Here is a 22,053-nt window from a genome sequence, read left to right on the forward strand (position 1 = left end):
CCTGATGCTATTTTGTTGTTCCCATTTTGTTTTCCCATATACTGAAAAGAACAGGGCCACGAGCAGTTCTTATGGAATATGGTTTGATATATATTTTGTTGAGATGACCTAACACCATTGATTTTGGGTTGCATTCCACTAACAGAACATGGCAAGATCAAGGTTATGGTCAGGGTTGGTTGGTGATCCTCAGTGTTGCTGTGCAGTAGAAGGTGAGTTTGAGGTGAGAGGAACAAGTAGGAAAGAGTGATCCCCTAAACCACCTCTTTGCTTTCTCAGCTTTCATCCCCACCTAGGTTTTGTGAGCCTGGAACTTGAGAGACTGTTCTGTAGCCCAGGTCTCCTAAGATTGGCTGCTGGACTTGCCTGAGTTGAGGGTGCAGTGGGTTGATGCTTTGAGATGTATCAAAAGCTTTAAGTCAATGTATTTTTCTAGGGTCTGGAAGACCTGACATTCTGTGTCAGAATGAAAATCTGTCAAGTTTCTAAATGAAAAAACTGCAGGTTCACAAAGTGACATGGGTTACTTGAGGTCACAAAGGGATGAGTTTTCAGCACAGCCAATAAAAGCAATCACAATAATTATTCAGTAATTATTCATAGGATCCATACAATCCAGGAAATATTCACATATTTAGTAATTATTCGTCGACCAATTCGTACAAGGCATTTTGCTCAAAACTGTGCTTATATTTGGACATTGTATCTTCATCATAATCCTTAAGGTAATGCTATTATCCATAAGTAACAATTAAGAAACCTGAAGATGAGGGAAAGCTAATCATGTATTTGGCCATATTTCCATTTTTTGGTTTTTGTGATGCTGGAAGAATGACCAGAATGAGTCACGGGAAGAGTATTCATTCCTGTATTATTTTCCAGGACAGAGGTGTGCCCTTCTAGAGTACTGGGACCAAAATTCAGAAGTGTCTGAAACCTTGCTTTAACAGTATGGGAAATAACCTCTATCACTTGGAATTTCCCTGGAACTTTGGAATATACAAGAGAAGTATGAGACGTGGGTCTTCCCTTGGCTGTGTTTAATTCACTCTTCTATGGAATACCAATGATTCTCACTAAGACTTTTGCCTTTTTATAACCACAATGTATGTCTTATGGAGAAGATTTTACACTTTGCTCTATCTAGAAAGAATAAATATGAGCAATGGTTTAGGTTTTATGCCCTGGACTTCATATTTTTCTGATTTCTGTTTTGAGATTAAATTCTCATGTAAATAGAAAAATACTTATTATTTCTCATCAGGCCAAGTTTGTTATCAGCTTGAGTTTTTGAAGATGAAGCACAAACTTTTGATTTTATCTTTGTCCCCATCAGCGCCACTCATTTTCTCTCAGTATGACCTGGACTTGCCCCTGCATTTACCCTCGTCCTGCTGAGCCATCTCCATGTACTGTCCAATTCCATCAGTGACTCGGGGTCCTCCCAAGGCTCCCTGAAATGTGCACAGGGATCAGGACGTCAGACACATTCCAGACACAAAGGCAACCCATACTGTAGAGTGAGCAGCTGTGTTCCCACTTCCCTAATGTTCCAGTGATGTCCTCAAACTGAAGGGAACACTTTCCCTTTTTAAGGGTCTGTTCTTCATGTCTCAATGCCTCTGATCTAGTGAACACAACTGTCCTGAAACTGAAAGAACCTGCTAAATTTCGGGTTTCTGGTTAGGTGGCTAGAATAGGTTTATAAGACTTCCTTACTTATCTATGACTGCTGAAGTTTGAATTCTTAGCAGTATGATTCCTTTTCTTGTAAGCTGAGCAGCTTAGGAAAGATTGGCCATGTTGCTGTGTAAAAAGAGGTAAATTTAATTTCTACTCAAAGCATGCTTGAATTTGAAACTAGGGCTTCCACTCTTCCAAAGCTGGACTGTCACTACCTCAGGCATGTGTCCCAAAGGGCTCATGTCTCTGTTGTACTCAAAGTTCAAATGGAGACCAGCAAGCCAGGTTTCCTTTACTTCTAGGTTCCTTCAACAGTTTCTCCTCTGCTTTAGAGACTGCCTTGAAAATATTCTTGTCCTGCTGTTGTGTTTTGGCTTTGGAATGATGTGATGCAGCTCAATGGGTCCTACCCCCAAGTTGATCAGAGTAAGAAACAGCTGGGAAAGTTAGTGCAAATACAAGTTCATCGTCCTCCTTGCAGGGATTCTGATTCAGAGGGCTCAGGTGGGGCCTGGAATGTGTTTGTTAACATGACTCAGATGTGCAGTCAGTTTGGGGACCCGCTGATACCATCGACCTTATAGTTTATGGGATGATTCTTTCTGTTTTGCTGATGAAGAAACTGAGGCACAGAGAGTCTGTAACTTACCCAAGTTCCCCTTGCTGTAAGTCCTGGAGCCAGATCTCAGGTGGAGCAGCCTCTTCCCCATCCCCTTCCCACATTTTCCAATTCAGCTGGGTCAATTCTTTCCAAGTACGTGTTTCTCTCCCCTATAAGTCATTTCTGAAAAAAGGAGAACTGGAATTTAACTTCTTTCATCTAATACATTTCCTCACAACATGCTGCCAGCATCATATTCTGGCCTCTTACTATTAAACTGAGATGCCTTTTTTTTTTTTTTTTTTTTTTTTTTTGAGACAGGGTCTTGTTCTGTCACCCAGGCTGGAGTGCAGTGGTGATTATAGATCACTGCAACCTTGAACTCCTAGGCTCAAGCGATCCTCCTGTCTCAGCTTTCCAAGTAGTTGGAACTCTAGGCACACATCACCATTTCTGGCTAATTTTTTATTTTTCATGGAGACAAGGTCTTGCTATGTTGCTCAGGCTGGTTTTGAACTTCTGGACTCAAGCGATCCTCCCACCTAGGCCTCCAAAAGTGCTGGGATTACAGGAGTAAACCACTGAGCCTGGCCCTGAAATGCTTTTTTTTTTAATGAAAATACAAGGCATGGAGATGTGGAAAGACACCTTGCTTTACTACTGTTATTATTATTTCTATAGTATAATTCATATATCACAAAATCACCATTTTTAAGCATATATTTCAGTGTCTTTTACCATATTCCAAAAGTTCTGCAACCATCACCACTACCTAATTCCAGAATATTTTCATAATGCCAAAAAGCATGCCTGTACCTATGGGCAGTCACTCTCCAATTCCCCGCTTCTTGCAGTCTCTGACAACCACTAATCTACTTTCTCTATATAAAAATGTAATTGTTCTGGGCACTTCCTCTATATGGGATAACAAAGTGTGGCATTTTGCATCTGCTTCTCAGCATTTTGTTCTCAAGTTTCATCCTTTTTAGCCTGCATCAATACTTCAACTTTTTTATGGCCAAATGATATTCCACCATATGATTATACCACATTTTGTTTATTCATCAACTGATGGTGGTTTAAGATGTTTCCACTTTTTAACCATTATGAATAATGCTGCTATGAACAGCTTTGTACATGTTTTTGAGTGAACATCTGTTTTTCATTTTCTTGGTTATAAACCTAGGAGTGCAATTGCTGCATCATGTCACTTTATGTTTAACTTTCTTTTATGTTTAACTTTTTGAGGAACTTACACACTGTTTACCAACTTCAGTGGCTATGCCATTTTACATTCCCACTAGTAATATATGAGAATTCCATATTCTCCATAACTTTCCAAACATGTGTTGTCTTTATTTTTTCTTAAGTCACACTAGTGGGTGTGAAGTGGTATCTCATTTTGATTTAAATTTACATTTTCCTAATGATGAAAAACATCAAACATCTTTGCATGTGCTTCTTGGCCACTTGTGTGTTTGCTTTAGAGAAACCTCTACTCACAGATTTTTTCCCATTGTTAAATTTGGTTGTTTGTCGTTTATTGCTCAGTTATATGAATTCCTTATATACTCTAGGTACTAGACCCATGTCAAATATATAATTTGGAAATAGTTCTCCCATTATGTGGATTATCTTTTCACTTCCTTGACATTATCCTTTGAAGCATATAAGTGTTTTATTTTAGTGAAGTCCATTTATCTATCTATTTTTGGGTTGTTCATGCCTACTTAAAAAATGTCTAATCCAAAGTCACAAAGATTTGTACCTATGTTTTCTTCAAGACATAGTTTTTTGAATGAGAACTTTCCTGGGTTTTACTGGAGGGCGGACATTGTTTATTTATGCCTCCTGTCCATTACCGATGTTTCTCCTGATTTTTATTCATATGCTCACCACCCCTCCATGGAGCATCCCATGGCCTGTGACAGAGCTCTGGGGACTGATATCCTTCCACTGACTTTGGTGCTGGTGAGAGCCCTGGTCATGTGGTTCAGCTTGGCCTTAACCCGACCCAGTTGCACATATTCCTCAGGGCCTTTAGAGTTGAAGTCGAGAGCCTCTCTGAGAACGCTTGCCAGCCCATGCTGTTCTAAGGCTGGAGCAAACTTCCTCAGTCTATTCCAGAGAGAGGGGACTGCAGGGGTGGGACTCATTCAAGACATCTCTGGTGTTAGAAAGTAGACCTGTTTCAGGGTTTGGGGAAGATTGTTCAAAATGAACTAGGTTCTCTCTATTTTTTCTGTATGTGTGACTTCTTTCTAGAAACAAAGGAAGAATATTTATGTTAGAACATTGTGTCTATTCTTTGTCAATTGTTGTTTGTCTACAATTTTAATGGATAAAGGAGAGCTCAGTGTAAATATATTCTTAACAATTATGGTTCATGTCCACTGCCATGCAATCATATTTAAATCTATGAACTGGCCGGACGCGGTGGCTCACGCCTGTAATCCCAGCACTTTGGGAGGCCAAGGCGGGTGGATCATGAGGTCAGGAGATCGAGACCATCCCGGCTAACATGGTGAAACCCCATCTCTACTAAAAATACAAAAAATTAGCTGGGTGTGGTGGTGGGCGCCTGTAGTCCCAGCTACTCAGGAGGCTGAGGCAGGAGAATGGCATGAACCCAGGAGGCAGAGCTTGCAGTGAGCCGAGATCGAGCCACTGCACTCCAGCCTGGGTGACAGAGTGAGACTCCATCTCAAAAAAAAAAAAAAAAAATCTATGAACTATCCTGTTACTTAGGTATTATCCTGCTCCTGATGAGAAAACAAACTCAGAAAGATTGCAAAATTTCCCTAGGTCACAAAACTAGTGAGGAGAGGAATAAGAATTAGATACCAGTTCCTTTTGGCCTTCAAAGCTAACTGAGTACCATTAGATCAAACTGATTTACATACTTTTGCTGGAATTAGTCTCAGAGTTTGTGGTTCTCACTTGATTTTCCCAAGGAAACTGTGTGCCACTTTAATATCATTTCAAACTTTGAAATTTAAAACTTTTTTATTATACTTTTTTGTCTTTGTAGAATTGATCAAGCAGAAGAAAAAATCAGAAGCCGTCATCGGAGGATAATGTGTGGTCATGACCCCTTCGGCCAGGACAGTTTTTGTGTCCTCTTTTTTTCTTTTCCTCCAGTGTCTGTTTCTCTCTGACACTCAGCTTTCCTGAAAACTGTTTAGTGTTTTTAATTCAGCCAAATTTTCACGTTGTATTTTTCTTTCTCATCTGCTGCAGTTTTCATCTTTAAACTAGCCAGATCTGTAGATGGAAGAAACAATGAGGTACCTCCAAAATTGAGTTAGATCAATGTAACCAACAGAAAATGATGAGATTAGATAAACACAAGTGACCTGAGCCAGTGGAATATAACTTAACAATTAAAAAACTCAATGATATCTATAAGGCAGACATTATGACAGGGAATGTCGTTATGATATTACAATTGTTCATCTCTCTATGATCTCTCACATCAGAAGGTCAACTTTCTCCAGTTTTTTTTTTTTCATAATTGCTTCAGCCTAAGGCACTAAATTCTAGGACAACTCTATATTTTTCTTGAATTATAGATTACTTGTCTTCCTTTAAATATTTTTTAGAAATTTACTTATCCAATAGTCAAAGAGGATTCTTCTTTACATTTTTATTAATTCTGTTGACATAATTTTATTGTGTCTAGTCAGGTCCTATACATATTCTGGGATGGATGAGATTCTCAGTTTTATAGATAAGTAATATATAGGGAAAATAACAACAACTAGACAGAGAATAACCTGGAGTCTCTGGAAGGTTTCAGAGACATGAGAAGAAAACAATTAAGACCAAAAGTAAAAGAATGGCATAATTTCAAAAAATCTTTACTTAAAAATAAAAATTATTTAAAATCTGTTTTGTACTCTCAAAAAAAGGTTAAAGAAACATGGACTCTATAAAACAATAGATGAAACACAAGATAATAAGGTACTAGATTGAATTGTAAAAGGAGCTGGCAGAGTTAAGAAACAGTGCCACAGTAGAATTCAAAAATAAAGAGAAGAATTAGCAATACATAATACCAAATCAATTTTGTAAAGAATCAATATCAGAAATTCTCCCAAATGCCAAAAGAAAGGACAAAGAGATGAAAATTATCCAAGAAGAAATAACCGATATGGAGGAAAGACAATAAAAATCCAACACATAGATATCAGTGCTCCTGAAGAAAAGTCAGGACAAGTGAACCATAAGCTCTAAAGATACAATAGAAGGAAATTTTCTTGAGTGGATAAAAGACCTGACATTGCAAATTGGAAGGGACTCATCATGCACCAGAAAAAATCTAGAAAAATTTTGATTTGCAAGTATAAAGACATAATTCTATAATTTAGAAATGTAATGGAACAACCCCTGCGACGGTTTTTGTACCACTGTTTAACAACTATGGTTTCACATTCTTGTTTGCTTGTGAACAGAGAGTAGGATCATACCTCTCTCAATAGGAGGTGAGGCTTCCTTGAAGATAATAGATATTTCAAATGTCAACTGCTGAAAAGAGAAAGATTCTAAGATGAGAAAAGAGAATTTGGAAGGTGGGCCTTAAACAGGAGCAAGAGGGAATTCCTTTCTCTGAGCCTCATTCTCTTGAGCCTGCAATCCAAAGAGTCATAATATGCTCACTAGTACTTCCAAAAAAAGAAGAGATAATGGCATCTGCCATATGGAGGCAAGCTAGGAACTAAGTTGGGGAGTTAATGAGTTAATACAAGTCAAGATCTTAAAACAGTACCTGGCACGTAATAAGCACTCCACAAATATTAGCTATCATCACCTTCATAATTATTATTATATGTGATATGATTACTGTAATTTAGCATAGCCTTATTATTATTATTATTTTTGAGACAGTCTTGCTCTGTCACCCATGCTGGAGTCCAGTGACACAATCTCAGCTCACTGCAACCTCCACCTCCCGAGTTCAAGCAATTCTCCTGCCTCAGCCTCCAGAGTAGCTGATACTACAGGCGCATGCCACCACGCCTGGCTAATTTTTGTATTTTTAGCAGAGACGGGGTTTCACTATGTTGGCCAGGCTGGTCTCAGACTCCTGACCTCATGATCCACCCACCTCGGCCTCCCAAAGTGTTGGGGTTACAGGCAGGAGCCACCACGCCCGGCCTAGTCTTATTGGAGGAAAGACAATAAAAATGCACTTTAGACTCAGCTTTGATAGAGATTTAAGAAAAGGGTTTATATGGTCTGGAGGGTAAAGGAGAGAGATTCCTCCTCTCCCTCAGAGGCCACTGTTGGTCATAGGGATGAATAATAGCTCAAAAGGAAAAGGGAAGCTGGAGTGAGCATGAGGAACCAAAAACTTTCAGTTCCAGCCAACCCTCTCAGTGTGGCGCTTGTCCTTCCAGTGCCAACTGTGGATGAAAAGAGTGTTTATCAAGTTACTTACAAAGGAAAAAAAATCAGGCTGGCATCATACTTCTGCATAACACATTAAATTTCAGAAAAGATTATCCACAGAATATTGCAGATGAAAAACTTCAGCTGAAAACTCCACAACAAGCCAAATTTCATTCATGTGTGAAGCCAATTGAAAGGCACTCTCAATTATGCAAAAGCTCAAAATACCTGCAAACCCTTTTTTAAAGAAAAATTTATTTCATAACCCACTCAAGCCAAGAGAGAAATATTTTTTGTTTTTTGTTGTTGTTGTTGTTTTGTTTTGTTTTGTTTTTTGTTTTTTGAGATGGACTTTCACTCTTGTTGCCCAGGCTAGAATGCAATGGTGCAATCTTGGCTCATTCAACCACCACCTCCCAGGTTCAACCAATTCTCATGCCTCAGCCTCATGAGTAGCTGGGATTAGAGGCATGCGCCACCATGCCTGGCTAATTTTTGTATTATTAGTAGAGACAGGGTTTCACCATGTTGGCCAGGCTGGTCTCGAACTCCTGACCTCGGGTGAGACACCCGCCTCAGCCTCCCAAACTGCTGGGATTACAGGTATAAGCCACCGTGTCCACCCAAGAGAAATATTTTTTAAAAGAATTCAAGGCCAGGCATAGTGGCTTATACCTGTAATCTCAACATTTTGAGAGGCAAAGGTGGGAAGACCACTTGAGCCCAGGAGTTTGAGACTAGCCTGGGCACATTGTGAGACCCTGTCTCTATGAAAATTTAAAAATTAGCCAGGCATGATGGCGCATGCCTATAGTCCCAGCTACTTGAGAAGCTGAGGTGGGAGGATCACTTGAGCCCAGGAACTATAGTGAGCTGTGATCATGCCACTGCACTCCAGCCTGAACAACAAAGTGAGATGCTGTCTCAGAAAAAAAAAAAAAAAAAATCAAAAAGGCAAAGTATGAAAGAGGCTGATGATGAATACTGAAGACATTTAAGCATAAAATGAATTAAATGTAACTATTCTAAGTATAGTTACAACACAGAATACAAATATCATAAATAATCCTTAACAAAAATATATTTTTAAAGTAAGGTTTAAAATCCCAGATTACACCAACATAAACTTGGGTATTGTGTGGGGTGAAGGGAGTAACAAAGAAGGAGAAATGTGAGAAAGTAGAAGTGTCCTGGTATTCTCAACGTACAAAGATACTATCTTATTCTCTATGTTAGTAATAAAAAAATATAAAGTTCTGTGTGTTATTTTAAAACAAAATGCATGCCTTCCAGATTACTAGGAAACAAAACAAGAAACAAGGACTACAAAGTCCATATAGCAAAAAGAAGAAAAAACAGAAAAAAGGCAAAAATAAAGACCAAACACAGAAAATACAAGAGCAGAATCATTAAACCAAACCAAAATATTGGTCTTTATTAATATAAAATATAATATGCAACAAAGACACACAATGAATCATTTTGCAGTGAAAAATAAGGCACTGGACTGTATGAAGCTCTCAGAAAAAATGGAGATATGGACAGAAAAATAGTAGCAATAAAAGACTTCAGTCCTTGACGAATTGATAGAAGACAAAAATAGAGAGGACCTAAATGTAATTTACAAGTCTGATTTAATGGATATGTAATGAAATGTTAAACAAAATATTTCCTATGTCTTGAAGTTTCAGTAAGGCTACATAACCAAGGACAATAAAAGCTCAATGTCTACACTTTCTAAAAAGTGGTACAAAGCACAATCTAGAATTCCTTAAAAAAAAAAAGTACCCCTAAATGGTCTTGCAACTCCTAGCTCACAATCCACCTCTGGGTTATTTAAGAGAAAGATAAGGGTTAACTGATAGGAGCAGTCTTTGAAGAGAGTTGTCAGACTAGAAGAAAGAGCTGTGGTGTTTCTCATCCCCTTCTCTCATTCCCCTCCAAGTGAGGGGCTCAAGGAAAACCTCTGAGACTTTCTGGGAAACACTTGCTGGGAGGGAGGCCTGACCTCTTTCTCACTAGTCATTAGTGGCCTATTAGTCTGCAGAAGTTCACAGGCTCACCTCTGGCTGCCACAGTAGCCAAGCTTGCAGGAGCTTGATGTGTGTCTTCAGAATTTGCTGGGACATAGACACGGTGACCTTCCCTTGCCCAGGGAAAATTGTAGGCTTGAATAAGTGTTTCTTGTGGGCCAAATTCTTCACCATCATATTATTTTATTATAGTAAACACCACTAAAAAAAAAAATCCAAAAGGTAGATTGGTTAAGTTACAAATGACATAACCATATGATGGAATGTTATTGAGTCAATAAAAATGTTATAAAGTATTTGGCACAAGAAAATATTCATAATATACATTTTTTTGAGACACGGTCTCACTCTGTTTCCCAGGCTGGAATGCGGTGGTACAATCACAGATTCTTACAGCCTCAACCTCCTAGGCTCAAGCAATCCCCACACTTCAGCCTCCAGAGTAGCTGGGATTACAGGTGCGCACCACCATGCCTGGCTAATTTTTTTTTTTTTTTTTTTTGGTAGAGACAGGATCTCCCAATGTAACCCAGGTTGGTCTCAAACTCCTGGGCTCAAGTGATCCTCTCACCTCGGACTCCCAAAGTGCTGGGATTACAAGTTTTAGCCACCATGCCTGGCCTATAATACTATAATATATTTCTTTTTTTTTTTTTTTTTTGAGACGAAGTCTCACTCTGTCACCCAGGCTGGAGTGCGGTGGCACAATCTCAGCTCACTGCAACCTCCGCCTCCCAGGTTCAAGTGATTCTCCTGCCTCAGCTTCCTGAGTAGGTGGGATTACAGGCATGTGCCACCATGCCCAGCTAATTTTTGTATTTTTAGTAGAGACGGGGTTTCACCATGTTGGCCAGGCTGGTCTCAAACTCCTGACCTGAAGTGATCCGCCCATCTCGGCCTCCCAAAGTGCCAGGACTATAGGCGTGAGCCACCATGCCCAGCCCCATAAAATATTTCTAAAATGAAATATAATGAAAAATATATAACAACATAGTATACTCATTGTCTTAGTTCATGCTATTATAACAAGATACCAAACATTAGGTGGCTTAAACAACAAAGTTTTTAAAATTTTTTATTCTTAAGTTTTGTGGGTGCATAGTAGGTGTATATATTTAACAGCCATTTATTTCTCACAGTTCCAGATGCCAGAAGTCCAAGATCAGGGTGCCAGCATGGTCACTTCTTGGTGAGGGCCCTCCTTCTGGTTCACAGACAGCTGCCTTCTTACCATATACTCACCTGTCAGAAAGAGAGCGTGCTGGTTCCTTCATCTCCTTGGAAGGGCACAAATCCCATCATGGGGCTTCACTCTCATGACCTCGTCTAAATCTAATCAGCTCCCAAAGGCCCTCCTCCAAATACTATCACATCGGGAACCAGGGCTTCAACATATGCATTTTGCGGGTACACAAACAGGATCCATTTTTTCGATATTGGATCACTAGGAGTCCATAGCACTCCTCCAATTTTGGGAATCCAAAATTGTGATCCAATTTTGGGAAAATCAAAAGGTATATGTGCATTGGTGTGGGTATGCATCACGTTAACCAAGAATAAGAATGAATATCCCAGACTTTGGAAATATGCCAGTGTTGTACTCCTTTGCAACTGTCTTAACATTATGGTGGCAAATCTCAATCCAGTGGTAAAGATGGGGACTTCTTTAAAATAAGTAAATGTCCCTGCTGGCAGTTATCCCAAGAAGAGGTCAGTCCTGGAGCAAGAAGTGGTGGGGCAGTAGGGAGAGATTTCTGCTCTGCCTGAGCACAGATGGCAGGGGACCAGAAGTTTGGAACAGTTCATACAATAAGAATATGAACATCCTTTACTTTGAACTTCAACTAATATATTCCATTTTAAATTTAATCTCTACATATTCTTCCCCTTTGTTCACAAAATATATGGATCAAATTCATTCTGCATGATAATTATATCAACAGAGAATCCCAAAATTAGTTTTAATAAATGGAAAAAGTTGATGTTATATATTTCAAATAATGCCACTGAATCTTTCCAAATTTGAGAGCTCTACGATCATCAGTCTTTTCAGTATAATTTGAATAATTGACAACCAAAACTTTTAAATATACATTTATAAATATTAATAAATAAATATACATTGAAACTAACGATGAAGGAAAACTGAATGTAAACTCATAATAATAATATTAATGGGTAAAAATTGTTGCGTACTTACTATAAAGTGCTTATTTTCCTGAGGGCTTTATGTATATTACTTAATCTTCTTAATAACCTTATGAGGTAAGATACTATTACTATCTCTATTTTTTAGATGAGGAAACTGAAGTACAGAGAGTTTAGTAACTTGCATAAAACCACACAACTATTTAATCTTCTTTCCTCAGGAACACGACCTCAAGAACAACCAAGCACTTGATACAGAGTTGACTCTAACTCATATGAACCAGTCAAGGCCCTGGACAGGGCGGTGCATACCAAGTCAGCACCAAGGTCAATATATCCAAAATGAGATTGTATAAGAGGAAAGGACTGGAATGCACCTCCAAGAAGGTCTGGAAAAGTGAGAACCAACTAGGGAAGAGGTTCAAGGTAGACTCAAGGAAGATGAAGGGGAATTCTTGAGCCAAAGCACAAGTGGTTGGAAAAGATCTTTAGGCTTCCTGAGGCTATAGAGTGAGCATATCTACAGAAAGGGTGCGGGAGTGGAAAAAAGCAAAGAGCAAAGCTAGCACCACTCTGGCCCTCAGTCCCCTTTCTCTAGACAAATCAGAGCTGGCATTTTCCTAGTGTGAAGGCGCTAACTCACTCTAGGAAAGTTTTGAGATGGGGAGCAGAGTCTCACAACCAGTCCCCAGTCAGTATGCATAAGAATCTCCTGGGATGCCGTTACAAATGCAGATTCCTTCTTAAAAAAAAATTGAACTCACAAAAGCAGAGAGTAGAGTGGTGATTACCAGGGGCTGGGGGGGGGATAGTCGGGTGGGGTTGGAGAGATGTTGGTCAAAGGATACAAAATTTCAGTTAGATAAGAGGAGTAAGTTCAAGAGATCTATTGTACAATATGGTGACTGTAACTAATAAAAATGTATTGCATTTTTGAAAATCTCTGAGTGTAGATTTTAAGTATTCTCACCACAAAAATAAATAAGTATCTGAAGTAATACATACGCTAATTACCTTGCTTTAGCCATTCCACAATGTATACATATTTCAAGATATCATTTTATGCATGATAAATATATATAATTTTTACTTATTAATTAATTGACTCCTAGATTCCTCCTGGGAGTCACTTTCAGAAATCCCAAGTCCACTGGTCTACATTAGGACTTATGAATCTACATTTTAAATAAGCTCCCCAAGTCATGAGAGAACCACACTTTGAGAAAACTGCACTTATATATTTTCTAGGTATCAAGTATAGATACTGCCCATGGGACCATTGGGAAATAAACACTTTTCCTCTGAATACTTGGGGTTTCCTGTCCAGCTTACACTGGTGACTTAGTGGGGCACACAGGGGAGTTCAGAGACTCAGTGAACCTGGCACAGTGGGCAAAACTACAAGATAGGTTGTCTATCCATGAAGGGAGACAGCTGGAGTAGGATGCCACGGAATTGGTGATACCATATGTCTCAAACGATCCCAGACTTACAACTGCATGTGAATCTACAACTATGTCACAATAAGTAAAAAGTTTCAAAAGAAAATCCCTAACAGAGATCATCCAGCCACTGGCATGGGCAGGTGCTATGTATGTGCACGGAGAAGAGGTACTAGGGTGTCTCCCAGGGATCTAATGTTAGTGTCAACTCCTGGGCCCAGTCCTTTGCATTAATTTGGAGGAAGGAGATGAAGTAGTTAGCTGTCAGTATGTGGATGGTGCTGGGAAGTGTGAGAGTACCGTAGGTATGAACACTGCAGTTGCTATGAAAAAGGACAGTAAAGTGGTGTGAGCAAACACTCATCCAAAGGACACAGACTGATCATCTTGTCAGTCGACTCTTTGTAGCACATCTATGGGACTGGCTGTCAATCTCTGGATGAGTGGCAAACAATGGCTACTAGTTATGAACATGACATACTTTGAAAAGCTCCCTTGGAAAAAGCACAAACTGGGGACTCAGAGCCCAGATGGTGTGACTGTCCATGGAGGCAGAACCAAAAGATCCCACTATTCTAAGAGGATGGCAGCAGCTAGAGTGGATCGGGAGAATATTACCAGCGGTAGAGATGGGAGGACAAGCCATTTTAGTGTCAGAGTCCACCACCAGCAGTAGAGACTTGCTTTGAAAGGAGAGTCAATTGGATACTAAATGCAGTGCGAAGGTTTCTAAAGACATTCCTCAATCAAAATCAGGGGATAAAGCAGTCGCTTGAATCACCTAGGCCTGTCTTTTACCTGGACACAAGTGGTACAGTAGGGAGAATTCTGAATAGTGTCACCCAAAGCTTTGCATAGGCCTTAGGCCAGCAGGTATTGCACACCTTTCTCTGCTATTCCTCGTTACTGATATTCTGATCCCCACTGTGCACCCCAGTAAGCCACCAAGGTAAACTGCTTGCCTTGATAGTCTCTTTCAGCACTCTGCACTCTACACACTCTTGAATGTCAGTTAGGTGCTGTTATGTGGGAATCTACCTGCTTACCTAATAGATATAGCCTGGACACAAAGTTCTCTGGTTTATGACACTCCCATTGTACAGCTGCCTCCACAGCTCCTTGAAATTCTGGATCAGGGATTGGACATCTGACAGGTAGTTTTGACTGCTTGGTATCACAGAGTTCAATCCAACAAAAGGAAGACATGTTCCCTTGTGTGTAATGAATCTGCAGGTCACTTATTCAAACTATAGTAGTCTGAACTCAGATGCTGGATGTCAGGTCCCCTCAGGATTGTCTTCCTGCGTCTTGACTGCAGCCACTCCTACACAGGGTGATTTCCTGGGCTGGAGCCAGTTTGCAGGACTATGAGACTATATAGACTACAAAGCCTAGCTAGGCCCCAGGTCGGCGGCAGAGTAAGCCCCACAGCAATGCGTTAAGCCTTCATGAAATGAGTGTTGAATGAATGAGGTAGTGATTCAGTGTATATTTGATCCACTGCAACAGGTGGGAAGGGGGCAGAGGCAGCTACTTCCTAAAATAACCCTTCTTCAGACTCTTAAAGAACTGATCCTTGTTTTGAATTAAAATCTATCTTCATTTAACTTCCAGTCCTTTGCCCTACAGATAATTCATAGCGCCACATCAGTTCTACCCATTCTTTCACACGAAGACAGATGTCATGTTCTGAGTCATCTTTCTTCGCCTCCTTCCAGCAGCCCTTATCTGGTGGCTCACATTTGAGCGAGCTCCAATATGTCTCTGTATAATCTCTCTCTTCTTTTTTCTTTTCTTTTTTTTTTTTTGAGATGGAGTTTCGCTCTTGTTGCCCAGGCTGGAGTGCAATGGCGCGATCTCGGCTCACCGCAACCTCCCCTCCCGGGTTCAAGCGATTCTCCTGCCTCAGCCTCCCTAGTAGCTGGGATTACAGGCATGTACCACCACGCCTGGCTAATTTTGTATTTTTAGTGGAGACAGGGTTTCTCCATGCTTGTCAGGCTGGTTTTGAACTTGCGACTTCAGGTGATCCGCCCGCCTTGGTCTCCCCAGGTGCTGGGATTACAGGCGTGAGCCGGCCCGGCCTGTAAAATCTCTTCAAAGTGTGGTACATGGAGTGCAGTACTCCACCTGTGGCCTGACTGATATGCAGTACAATATTATCACTAAATTGCTACAGACGGTGTGCTTTTCATTGTTGTCACAGAAATGTATTTGGTTAGTTATATTTGTTAATATCTCATCTGACTTTCCAGTCTTCCCTCACTTTGTACAGTCATATTTGCCGAGTCAAGTAAAAGTTATAACATTTAGGACACAATGCCCGACTTACTATAATTACCATTATTATCTTATGATCATTACAAAACAGAATTACCACTTAGCTCTCAGGCCCTACCTCCTGCAGCCTCAGAAACGTTAACGCTACCTTGCGTTGCTGCTTTTAGCACCGCCCCTAATAAGCGCCGCCCCTGGGGCCTCCGTGGCGGGAGCCTAGCGTCCGCCCCACCCACCCCGAGCCCGAGGCGGGGTTGTGGATGTAGCCGCTGATTGGCTGACTGGGGCGCAGCTTGATGGCGTCGGGCTGGAGAGCCGCAGTCCGGGCTGCAGCACCTGGGAGAAGGCAGACCGTGTGAGAGGGCCTGTGGCCCCAGCGTGCTGTGGCCTCGGGGAGTGGGAAGTGGAGGCAGGAGCCTTCCTTACACTTCGCCATGAGTTTCCTGATCGACTCCAGCATCATGATTACCTCCCAGGTGAGTCACCGCCTCCCGCCCCGACACCCGTCCGCCTGCCTTTACCGAATCGCCCTCTCCGGTCCTCCGCGGTGCGGGCTGGTCCGGGGTCTCGCTCCTCTCTTACGCGGCTTGCGCCAGTCACTCTGGCACCCAGAGAGGGTGTGCGATTTGCTGCGGCCGGTTCCCTCAGCCCCGGCTGTCAGGAGGCTGGCCTGCGGCCGTCCGCGTCCCCACCCGGCATCCATCCCCGGAATTTCGGTCCACTTTTGGAAGCGGTCCGCCGACCTCCAGGCTAAGAGCCGGCGCCGCCAGCTAAGGCGGCGGTTCTAGGAGCTCCTCGAAGCTTCCGGGCTGCGCCACTGATCCTGGACTGCGGAAGCCTGTGTGGTTCTGGGCGCGGGGTGTGCGACGCGCCAATACTGGATACTGAGGACACGTCAGTGCAGGCTTTGCTGTTAGATGTCAAATCCTGAATCCGGGTGTGGAGAAATTTGCTGCTTCAAAGTATCAGTATAAGGTAATATCTATGCTTGAAAGTATAAGGTTTCGTTTTTGCACTGACACCTCGTCCTTTATCCTCTGCTTAGTTACCCACCTTTTCCGGATGTTTTTCTGACCCTCATTTCTTCTCCATTGGCCACCTTCATTTGTTTGTACAGTCAACAAACATTTATCGACCATTATATAAAGCTCTGAGCGTAAAAACATGTAAGACACTGTCTCTGCTCAATAGAAGTTTCGTCTAGTTAGCCTCTTGCTTTTACCATGTAATCTATTGTTAATTATTGTTTCTTCCTAGCATTCATCATAGCACTGGCATCATTTATGTGTGTGTTTCTGATTTTGTTTTTTGAGATCCTGCCTTGTTCATAGCTGTATCCCCACTTCCAAGTGCAGGCATTCAATAAATAATTGTTGGCCAATATTTGTGAAGCTCAGACTGCCTGTTGACCTTCTTCCCCTCATCTTTCCATTAAAGATTTTGTGTGTGTGTGGTTGTTTTTACTTGTTCTTTCTCTCAAACGGCAAATAACAGAAACAGTTACCTTTTGGGGCTTAAAGTGAACTAAATTTGTGTTCTTTGATTCAGTTTTTGTATTGCTTCATCCTAATACTCGTCTCCGTAGAGCTGAGCATTGTCCTTTTCTTTTCAAAAACTTGTTTACAATATTTAAGAAAATAAGAAAGAAGGAAAAGCCATCCATAATCCTACCACTCTAATGCAATAGTTTTTTCATTTTTAAAATTTACCACCTTTTCTATAGTTTTCATAAGTGTTGTTTTTATTGGCTGCATAGTATTCAAATGTATTAATGTAAAAAAACCTAGACATTAACTCTTCTGCTTAAAACCTTTCTAAGACTACCCAGTGGCCTTGGTGACAACTCAGGGTTATTTTTAGCCTTAGTACCAATTTAAGAAAAATAACAATATTTAATTAGCTTTTCTTTTCACTTAGAATAAAGATAAGAATGTCAGTAGAAAATTGGCTTTGCATTGCAGCCTCTACGATTTTTAGCATGGATATAATTGATACATTGAACCAAGGAAGTGGCTTTCTAATTTTGTATGCCTTATAATCATAGACTTTCACTTCACACATGCATCCACATGCAGTAATTAATTGTTAAACCTGCTCTTTACAAATGTGGAAGAAAGACCCAAAGATTCCTTTGCATGGAATGTTCTCTGTTCAGATATTTATGTGGCTACTTTATCATCCTTTCGGTAGTAATAAAAATGTCGCTTTAGGAAGGTTTTACCTGACACCCTGCCCACAACCAAAGTAGCTTTCCATTTCGGCTGCCTTCTTCCTCATTTCCATGTTTTATTTTCTTCTTGGCATTTATTACTATGGTTCATTTGTATATTCATGTGTTTGTTATCTGTCCATGAAGTCCAAGATACTGTCTGTCTTGTTCTCTCCTGTATTCACCAGCATCTAGATCAGTTGCGGGCACATAGTAGAGTTGTAGTGAATATTTGTTTAATAAAAAGCACCTCTCTAGAGAGGTGTGGTTACCTTGGAAACACCACCATTGCCCCCTGCGCCCCTCCCCGCTCATTTTTTCTGTTTTGTATTAACTGAAAGGTTTATTTGAAATGAAATCTGAAATCAGAGGTCACGTATTGAATCTTGCTCACCACGGCACAGGATGAAGTTCAAACTCCTTTACATGGCTTTTCAGGTCCCTTATTGATGGGACCCTGGCTCTTCTCTCTTCAGCTGTGGCTCCAATTTATTCTTTAGACTTCCTGAACTTCTTTTAGTTCCCTAACCTGGCCATGCTATGGTGCCTCCAGATTTCCACACAGTGTGTTTTCTCTTTCTGGGCCTTTTCCTCATATCCCTCCCCTTCTTTAAGCCTTCAGATCTCAAGTTGAACATCCAAGAAGCTTCCCCTAGACTGGACTAGATGTCCCTATACCTACTGCCATAGTACCCTTCACCTACTTCCCCTGTAACAACACTACCACATTGTTTTGTAATTACTTGTTTATCTCCTCCGTAGATTATAAACTTGAGAGTAGCATTCATGCTCTCATTTGCCATTCTATCCCTTGGACCTGTCACATATTAGGCACTAATAAATATTTGTTAAATGATTAAAAGGGTGAATAAATGATCCAAGAAAGGTGTCTTTTATAGTTAATTCTTTAATAACTATCCTGCTGATGGCCATCTTTTTTTTTTAACAGTAGCTAATTTTCAACCCAGAAGTCACTTTTTTAAAAGCAACTGTTAACTAACTCATGTTTTGAGCCCTCTATACCATCATAAGACTTATCAGTTCCAGAGTACACTCTTAAGTCCTAAGGTCAAGACGCTGTACAATTCTGAAAGTATTAACTCTCATTTTTAATAAGAAGCTATACGCCTTCCATTTTATTTGCAAAGCTATTTGAAATTGCATTTTGCTTCTGCTTTCTTTTTGGATCCTCTATAATCTTGCCAGAATTTGTGTTTACTTGGATGTAAATGAATTCTCCAGCTACTTGTGTGTGTGTGTGTAGTTTAAGTCTTTTTTTTTTTTTTCAACTTTTATTTTATTTTAGATTTGGTCCTTGTGCTGGGTATATTGTGGAAGCTGAGGTTTGGGGTACAAATGATCCGGTCACCCAGGTACTGAGCATAGTACTCAATAATTAGTTTTTCAACCCTTCCCCCTTCTCCCCTCCCCTGCCCCCAAGTAGTCTCCAGTTTCTGTTTTTGCCATCTTTATGTTGGTGAGTACCCAATATTTAGCTCCCACTTAGAAGTGAGAACATGTGGTATTTGGTTTTCTGTTCTTGCGTTAATTTGCTTAGGATGATGGCCTCTAGCTGCATCTATGTTGCTGCAAAGGACATAATTTTGTTCTGAAAGTCTTTTTAAGCTTTCTTTTTCAATGTGAAAGGAGGCCACAATGAAATATTAAAGGTATATATCTGTTTCTCTTTTCTTCCATTCCCCTCCCCACCATATAAACTTAAAATTTTTGCTTGTTTTCTCTTCCTTATCTAAAGTTCCATTTCATAGCAATCTTGGTGATTTTTTTTTTTAATCATCCATTTCCACTATACATACCACCCTCAGTCCTAACTGCCCAACTTCTCTGTCTTCAGTCGTGGCTTCATAAGTCATATAAATATGGTCTCTAAACTCTGAATTTACATCTGTCTCCACCGGTAAATATTTATAATAGCCAAAGGATATCCTGGACATTTTCTCCTAATCTGTTTGACCCTTTCCTTTTCTGCTTGATCTAGATGCTTGGATCCAACTTACTTTCTTACACCCTCTTGTTCGTTTACCTTCATGTATATATAAGTCCACACTTGGATCACTGCTGTAGTTTGTTTACTACTAATACAGAGGCCTGAAGTCTACTATAGAAAATCACATAGCTGTGTAGTTTGCCAACGCCAGGAGTTTAACCCTCAGCTCACCGAATTATTCCTTTTCTTGACCTTAATCAGCTACTTGTTTCATTCCCCTCAAAGTTTCTCTGAATCTTTGTCACTCTCCTCAAAGCTCCCTTTTCTAACTCACCTCTCTTACTCTTAGCAGATAACCTTGCCTCATACTTACTCAACAAAAGTGAAGCCAAAAGGTATGATCTCCTACTATGAATACTTTCTGCATTTTAATCTAAAAGGTTATCTGTGTTCACAACCATTCTTACCTCCTTTCCTCCCATTTCAGAAAACGGGGTTCCCCTACTCCGGTTTAAAGCCATTCTACCTACCTTTGATCTTAGAGTAGCGTATTTTGAAGTGGTTAAAAGCACAGATTTTCTAAACAGACAGACTCAATAAGAGCTGAAAAAATAATATTTAAAAAAAAGCACAGATTTTGGAGTCAAACAAGCTTGAGTTCAATCTTGATTCTGACACTTACTATAAATTGATTAACTTCTCTAAACCTCATCTTTCTCTGTGAAAATAGGATAATCAAACCACTGTACTGAGTTTTTAATTATTTTTATAAGATTATAATGCTAAGTACTACTTAGAGAGCCTGGAGTATAGTAAATGCTCAATAATAGTTACCTAATAATATTAATAATAGTATTATCAGTTCATCCTCTAGTATTCCACCATCCTTCTCATCTTTTTCTCCTTACTTGACTGCTTTCTTTCCCCTTGGCCAATAAACTTTCCCTTTATTCCACATTCTTCTCTAGCCTATTATCTAATGTTTTCTTTTTTTTCTCATTCCTGGCTCTCCCTAGAGTAATTTGCATTTACTGTCCCCACTGCTTTAGCTCCCATTCATTCTGACCTGCTACACTCTGGTTCCTGCCTCTACCTCACCATTCAAAATTGTTTTCCTTATCCTCTAGTGTTTTCTTCTTGGCACATTGCTCTCCTTACTCTAGATACTATTCCCAGGTGATCTCATGTACTTTGGTGGTTTCAACTCATAGGTATATCTTAGACCTGCCTTCACAATCTGTCTTTTATTCCAGATACTTGCTGGATATCTTGACCCATCTTGCTGGCTGTCCCTCAGGCCCTTAGTCTGTTCAAAAATGAGCTCATCATTTTCCCCATCCTCTGCCCCCTTTCCTAAACCTCTTCTTTCTCCAGTATTCTTTATATAAATTGGGTAGCTTCACTCTTCATCCTGTATTCCAAACTAGTCATCCTTGACTTCTCCCTGTTGATTTTACCTTCTAAATAGTTCTCAAATCTGTTTTCTCCTCTTCTGTTACCAAATGTCTTAATTCAGGGCTTTATCATCTTTCATCTGAATTCCCATAACACATTTCTATAATGTTTCTCTTTCTACACTGTTGTTTCCTTCAAGTGTGTCTTCCACACAGCCACCATACTGCTCTATATAATATAAAACAAATCAGACCATGCCATTTCCCTGCTTAAATAACCCTCACCACGTACAGACTATAATCTAAGCTCCTTAGGGTGGCCTTCAAAGCTCTCAGTGATTGGACATCCACTCCTCCTGTCTAGCCTCATTTTTAACCTCTTCCTTTTTTGAATTTCATCTTCTAGCAGCACCAAACCATGTGTAGTTCCCGGCATATACCATGCTATTCACTCTGTGCCTTTACTCACGCCCTTTGCTATCTGGAAAGCCCTGTCCTCCTACCCCTACCACCTGTTTTTACCCTACCTGATTCGTTTTTTGTTTGTTTGTTTTGTTTTGAGACAGGGTTTCGCTCTGTCACCCAGGCTGGAATGCAGTGACATGCTCACAGCTCACTATAACGTCTACCTGCCAGGCTCAAGTGGCCCTTCCACTTCAGCCTCCCCATAAGCTGGAACTACAGGCACGCACCACCATACCTAGCTAATTTTTGTATTTTTTGTAGAGATGGGGTTTCACCACGTTGCCCAAGCTGGTCTCGAACTCCTGGGCTCAAGCGATCTACCCAAAGTGCTGGGATTACAGACGTTGAGCCACCATGTCCAGCCTCCCTACTTGATTCTTATTCATCCTTTGAGAGGATGGTTTTTATGTTAGGGGTGGTGGAAACCTTTGACTGTGTGATGAATACCTTGAAACCACTCTA

At 40.5% G+C, this 22,053-nt stretch overlaps 1 protein-coding gene and 1 long non-coding RNA gene across 3 annotated transcripts in view; one reads left to right on the forward strand and one right to left on the reverse strand.

The window, feature by feature from the left end:
- Positions 1 to 5,271: 5,271 nt before the first annotated feature.
- LOC134757357 (uncharacterized) lies at positions 5,272 to 11,501 on the reverse strand. Its single transcript, XR_010131212.1, has 3 exons — positions 10,846 to 11,501; positions 9,739 to 9,909; positions 5,272 to 5,548 (listed from the first exon to the last, which is right to left on the reverse strand). It is a non-coding gene; the product is annotated as an uncharacterized lncRNA (long non-coding RNA).
- A 4,257-nt stretch (positions 11,502 to 15,758) lies between these two features.
- The window catches only part of LOC101128637 (Golgi pH regulator A), a 62,801-nt gene continuing 56,506 nt past the window's right edge, over positions 15,759 to 22,053 (forward strand). The window contains exon 1 of one of the 2 annotated variants that reach the window (XM_031009317.2): positions 15,759 to 16,051. In XM_031009317.2, coding sequence (XP_030865177.2) covers positions 16,010 to 16,051 — 42 coding nt within the window. In that variant the 5' untranslated portion in view covers positions 15,759 to 16,009. Of the gene's footprint in view, positions 16,052 to 16,114; positions 16,551 to 22,053 lie in introns of those variants that run through there. The other variant, XM_031009324.3, reaches the window with a different exon arrangement.

Source organism: Gorilla gorilla, chromosome 1 (assembly GCF_029281585.2).
Source record: "Gorilla gorilla gorilla isolate KB3781 chromosome 1, NHGRI_mGorGor1-v2.1_pri, whole genome shotgun sequence".
In the NCBI taxonomy this organism is placed as follows: domain Eukaryota; kingdom Metazoa; phylum Chordata; class Mammalia; order Primates; family Hominidae; genus Gorilla; species Gorilla gorilla.